The 6,730-nt window shown below is 38.4% G+C and overlaps 1 protein-coding gene across 1 annotated transcript; it reads right to left on the minus strand.

The window, feature by feature from the left end:
- Positions 1–1,094: 1,094 nt before the first annotated feature.
- LOC136203585 (uncharacterized) lies at positions 1,095–6,299 on the minus strand. The gene is made up of 8 exons (XM_065994779.1): positions 6,060–6,299; positions 5,393–5,460; positions 5,108–5,255; positions 4,950–5,030; positions 4,750–4,836; positions 1,888–1,973; positions 1,596–1,716; positions 1,095–1,257 (listed from the first exon to the last, which is right to left on the minus strand). The coding sequence occupies exons 1-8, from the start codon at positions 6,267–6,269 to the stop codon at positions 1,171–1,173; spliced, it is 888 nt and encodes a 295-aa protein (XP_065850851.1). The 5' UTR covers positions 6,270–6,299; the 3' UTR covers positions 1,095–1,170.
- Between the last annotated feature and the right edge of the window lie 431 nt (positions 6,300–6,730).

Genomic DNA, 6,730 nt, shown 5'->3' on the forward strand with positions numbered 1-6,730 from the left:
GCAGGCGCCTTCCCCCCAAGTCCCCCCATCGGAACGCCAACTGTCCCAGCAGGGGAAACCTGCGCACCTGGGCAGGAAAGCTTCCCTTCCGCCTGCCCAGAGTCGGATCCGCAAGCCCCCCCCCCCCCCCCCCCCCCCCCCCCCCCCCCCCCCCCCCCCCCCCCCCCCCCCACAGCAGGAGCCGGCGCTCCGAACGTTTCCGCAAACGGCCTGCCCCCCTTCCCCTACTCCAGGCGCCGCAGCCCAGGCCAAGCAATCCCGGCTCCGCTCCATCCCATAAACCCCTGCCCTCTCTTGGCCCCCCGCCGGATCCGGCATACCAACCCCATCCCGAGCCGACCGGCTCTGCTCCCGCGACCTATCCCACACCCGATCGCCGCTCCTCCTCCTTTCACGCGGCAGATCCGCCAAAATCCCATCCCCGTTCGCCAGATCTCCCTCACGCGGAGATTCCGCCAGCCGCCTATCCCATTCCTCCCTCAACCCATCCGCCACTGGATCCTCATCCAGCGCCCTCACCTCCGCCTGGTCCCTACAGTCCGGCGCCGATCCGCCGCCATCGTCGATCCGCCGCCAGCGCCCCCTTCCCTGTAGCCGCCTTAGCCCTAGATAAAATCGCCTTAGGTTTCAGAGCTCTGCCGGAAGACTTTTCTATATTTTACTTTTCTATATAAGTAAAATATTATTAAGTATTAATTATTTTTATTTATATTTAGATAAATATTGTAAAAAAATAATTTATCTTCTCAATATTAATAAATTTTAATTAACATTTAAACTTTAAGGGATAAAAATGTAACCATTTAGTTTTATAAGTCTAATTTTAATTTTTATAAATTTATTGAATTTTAATAAATTTTTAATTTTTTCATATTAAATTTATTAATTTGATATCTCAAAATATCATAATATTAAAGAATTATTATTATTAGTATAACTTTTAATATTGTACTATGCTATAATGTTAAATGTGATAAAATATAATTTCACATAATTTTTTGAACACTTAGTTGAACTTCTAACCCTTGACCTTCTGTGTCTTACGGTTCTTTGACCGGTCCAGTTTTATCAACCACAGTGCAGAGACTTTCAGAGAAAGGAATGGATTTTATTCTATTCTATTCATAGTGTCCTTACAAGATTGAGAAAACAATAATCAAATATACAAAATTAGGCTATTGAGCCTGTAGAAGCCTTTCTAGAATAAACAATGTACATTGGATCTGATCTTCCTGGGTTTGGGGATATATCCACTGCCTGTACCCCCAATTTAAACACTAATTAGCTACATTTCGCACTCAATCATAATCACAATCAACAAAAATGGAAGCCTTAATACATCAAGGTCTTCTGAACTTTGAAAATGTGTCATTGCACTTGTTTAAAGTGACATGATTAACCTCCGAGTCCTGGTGGCAACGTAAAGTGGAGATTTGAACAAGTTGAAGCAAGTTTAGAGGTCACTTTGAACAAGTTCAAGAGTTAACGAGACATCTTCGAAATTCAAAGACCAATCGAAGTATTGAAGGGCCCTGATGTATTACCCAAAATGGAACTATACAGTCATGCTAATAGCTCCTTAGGTTACTAATTACCTGAGGAGGCTCAAATCCACCGGCATAATGGAAATAAGAACCCACAATCATGACATGATCAGTGTCACCAGTTGATGTCCATATTGATATTGCTTTTGTCCAAAAGCAACGATTCGAAAAACTGATAAAATAGCATACAAGGAAATGATGCAGAAATGTTAATCAGTTTCAGACGAAATAAAATAAAAAATTCAGGAGCTCAATCCACTAAAATCAAAATGATTTAGGGCCTCCAGATGTTTTTTCTGTTTCCTTTTTTTCCTTAATGAAATGTGGGAAAAAGAATTCTGACCTCATTATAGCCAATCCGCCAGGTTTAAGTACTCGGTTCATCTCCTTAAAAACATCCATAGGCTTCGTTAAGTAATCCACACTCACCTGTCAATATACTTCAAAGGAAATATTACTTCCAAACTAAATGATTCTGAATCCACACGCACATGGACACAGAAACGGATACGATAGATGAGTTTTTTTAATTAACGGAAGCGGTGCCGTTAACCCCTCTACACCTAGACTAGACATCGTATACTTCAATTTCAATATTACTTTAATCTTTTAGCATTACAAATTGATAAACATTGTATCAATTTATCTTAGTGATGGTTTTCATTGCGCCATTTGACAAACGTTAGAACTAAAATTGTGTTGGTTTGTACGTGGAAGTTAAATTAGTTTTTCCGCAAATAGGGATGGCAACGGGTATTGTACCCGTGGGTACCCGATACTACCCGGTCCTAATGGGACTATCCGTACCCTATATAAAAGGGTATGGGATGGATATGGAATCAAAACCATTACCCATTAGGGTAATGGGACGGGTATGGTAATACCCCAGGGACCCGGTACCCATTACCCGTCATAACTTTTTTATATATTAATAAATATCATTGTTTTTTAGATGTAAGACGTGAGATTTAAACCTCAACTTTTTGTTTTTCAACTATTGAATACTTTATTTTTATTAATTAAAGTTCAATTTGTTCAATTTTTAGACAAACGATTTATTAAATTTATACTTTATTAAATTTGTAATATTTTTTGTTTTATTTATTGATTCTTAATGGATAAGGGTACCCGTGGGTACCCACGAATTAAATGGGACGGGTATGGGATTCAAAAAGTATACCCGTTAGAGTAATAGGATGAATACAGATAACTTAAAAATAAAAGGGTAAGGGTTTGGAATTGACATTACCCATAGGTATCCTACCCGTTGCGATCCCTAGCAAAGACTTTAAAGCTATTTTGACACCTTATCTCAAAAAAGAATGAGATAAGGTATCAAAATATACCAAAGGTTTTTGGGGAGTATCAATTGATATGGTAAATAATATTATTTGGATCTCATAGGCCTATGGCCTACTTTTGGACCGGCCCATTTAGGGTCCCTAAAAGGTATTTAGAAAAGAATCAAAGCTTCGGACCTGAGATACACGCTAAAGCCATTTGGAGAAAGAATGTAGATTCCGGACCAATACGACGATGACACGTGTATCTGGGCCTAAGCTCAAATTATTATAAATAGGAGCTTAATTCAAGGAGAAAGGTATTCAATTTTATACACTCAAACTTATTGTCTATTCTTCAAGCTTTGTATTCCCATACTAACTTAGTCATCGGAGAGGGTTCGCCGGTCTTCGGTCCCCTGTCTAACTGTGTTTTGTTTTACAGGTCTTGAGGCGCTATATTTTGGTATTCCGATATCATCAATTGAGGCGCTATATTCTCGAGATCTAAATTAGTAATATTTTATAAACGTTAAGCCGATATTAATGCTATTTACGTAGAGCTAAACCTTAGGCCTATTTTGGTACCTTATCCAAAAAGAATTAAATCAAATTTAAGCAAAGAAAATAATCTCAGCCACTTCCAGACCGTTAGAAAAGAAGTTACTTTTGGGCGGCAAAGAATACACGTTTTGAAAGCATTAGAAAGTACATAGAAACTTGACTTCGGAGTTGTTGGAAGACAATAGGAAACTTGATGGAGTTCTGGGATTGGTTTCGAGGTTCCTAATTTGGGTTGAATTAGGATTTCCTATTAATTATGTATTCCGATTAGGGTTTCCTTAACATTTATTCCTAATCGCACAATGATTCTTTCTTCTAATCATGTTAGGATTTGAACTAATCTCATCTATAAATTAACTAAAACCCCATCGATCAAACTTAACTTGACCAAATTAATCACAATGGCTACAGAAATCAATGTTAACATGTCTTATGATGCACCCCATTCAATTCCACATTCATACCACAATAGGCAACAACAATCCACATTCTTCTGTCTGAAGTTTCGTTTCCATTACAAGTACCAAACAGTAATCACAGATGTTCAAGGAAGTCAAATTCTAATCACTTCTTACCAGCCGAATCCTCCAACTTCCCCTTGTTTTCCATGCTCAATTAATCCTTCTTTAATGGCTGATTCCGACCATTATTTGCTCTGCAATTATCTCCAGGATTGCCTTAATCTGCTCAATCCCCCTAATCTCAACCACACATCACGAATTTATGTGGCTCAGGCTATTGCTGACTCTCTTAAATCCACCTTGTTTCCTTATTTGTGTCAAGTGACAGCAGATGTCGAAATTGTCGAACATGATTCAATCCATCAGCAGAGGCAGATTATAGATGGTGATGCGCTGATACTGGATGGGGATGTCGGAGAATCCAGAGTCGACGGTGATGGAACGGGGGTGTCCAAATTAGCTCTGAACATGTTGATGAAGGAAGGGAGGTTTCGGTACCATAAGGATGGAGCTGGAGAAGGAGAAGAGTGTTCAATTTGTTGGGAGAATTATAGGGAGGGGATTGAAGCGATTAAGATGCCGTGCCTTCATGTTTTTCATCAAAAATGCATCTTCCAATGGTTGGAAACAAAGAATACGTGCCCACTTTGTCGACAAACAGTTTAGGAATTAGAGTTTAGGGTATCTTAATTTCGATATGACATTAAAGTTTAGTTATTATTTACTGTTCCATTACTTATTTACCTAATCAAGGTGTAATCTTTTGTTTTAACTATATTAATGACATATATGCTTTCTACGAACACACATTTATCGGACTCTTTACCTATCGTAATTATCTTCCACAATTATACTTGTACCCAAACAATGAAAATGAAGAGATTAGGGAAATGCACATACCACATTAGTTATGACATCAAAAGAATTGTCTTCCAATGGAAGTTTGGGGTTCACATTTAAGTCTTGAACAATGTACTCCGTCAGCACCTACACAGACAATAACCCAATTCAAGGATTGTATTAATCAAATTATCACAATAATGCTCCTATTAAGTATTAGGATTGTATAGATTTAAACACGAAAACGAATAGGATCTTACTGGATTTCGCTTAAGCTCTTCTTCGTTCATGCCTTGTCCTACTATTCTATCTTGCTTGTAGCCTTTTGGGAAGTGGCTGACCTACATATAAAATCCAGGATCAGAGGGTTATGTTAACAAAATTGTTCAACTCATAACACATTTTATAGATGTCTTACCCAACTGCTACACATGTCCAAGATGCTAACTCCTGGAGTGTTGCTGGGAGGAAAGACCTCCGAGTAGTACTTTGTAAGAGCCGCAATGGCTGGGTCATCAATGTGCGTAACGAATCTTGGAGCTTCATAGAACACCGTGTCTGGAGTCCTAAAAGTATAAATTGAAAGTTTAAAAGTGATTGAATAGAACTGTTAGCTAAAGCAAACTCTGCTGACTTGAACTATACACCAGTGACATGAAGCATGGAAATGAAAGATAGAATTTAGTGAAATTGATAAAATTACTCATCAAACCGCTGGAAATCCTCATCCTTGAAGGGAAACTGCTCCGGCCATTCCACATTCTTCAATACCTGTTGATTTCACGGAAAGTGAAAGAGAGAATTCAGTATCGAAACAACCTTGGACCGATTGATTGTCTCGGATCCATATACCAAATGAAATTAGTTAGACACATGCCAGTAATCACAAGCCTCCGCAATGGCTTAAATCATAGTTATTAAAGACACAAGACGCACCAAGGCGCAAGAGGGTCCTGTAGCTTAGGTACAAGGCCTAGGCAGGCATCCCGACGACACAAGGTACACTAAGGAAAAATAATATATAAAATCATAAATTACAAGAATCAAAATTTCAAAAATGCGACAATAATGAAATACTAAACAATAAGTTGTTTCCTTAAGCAGTAACTAGTTTATTCAATCGAAGGTACTAAATCTGAAGGATTCACAATATATAGTTCTGATTTTAAATGAAGAACACTAGTCTAATTACGAAATGACAATTTGCCAATTTCCATAAAATTCCTTAACTTCAGCTACTAGAAATTATTTATAGGGGAAACAACACTCAAAATTGGAGCAATCCACCAGGTAATTAAGAACCCCATTACATTTTAACTAAGCTCAAGAGCAGAAAAAACACAAATAAAGGATGAAAATTAAAAAATGACCTGTTCAACAGCACCCTTTTGGCGTGCAGAAGCAATGAAGTGTTTGGCAGCAGACATATTCATAAACTGCGACCAAAATGAAGCACCTAAGCCTAAAATCAGTCGACGAGGTGATCTGTTCCAATTCCTCTGCGGTTTAGCGGATCGACAAGAAGGATAAATTGGCAGTGGCAGCCTCGGTTGCAGCTTCATGCACATAAAATTGGCCATTCTTCTTCGCAATTCATTATTCCTTGCTATATAATTTTTGTATTTTATTTGTTGGGATTTGGTTCACAATAGCATCAGAGCGTGTCTCCCTCACTACCGTTGGATGATCGCTAAACGGCTTGGATTAGTTCTTGGTTTGTGATGCAGAAGCTTTCCTTTTTTCAATTTCATTTTAGAATTTATCATTTCCATTACTAACGAGAAATTTAAGATTTCACTTAATAACAAATTAGGAATTTATCCTATTTGCTTATGTTGAATTATGGAGGACTTAATTGAATGAAACAAATTTATTTTATCCAAACAGATTTATGTAATCCACTCACATAACCTTTTAGTAAATATATCATCAACTTGATCGTGAATAATGCACTGTATTTTAATGTCTTCAGGTAAGACCTCTTTAGTATAAAGTATAACTGTCCATGAGTCGGGCTGGGCTGGGTTCGGGCCGGGTCTGA

Source organism: Euphorbia lathyris, chromosome 8, assembly GCF_963576675.1.
Source record: "Euphorbia lathyris chromosome 8, ddEupLath1.1, whole genome shotgun sequence".
Classification (NCBI taxonomy): Eukaryota; Viridiplantae; Streptophyta; class Magnoliopsida; order Malpighiales; family Euphorbiaceae; genus Euphorbia; species Euphorbia lathyris.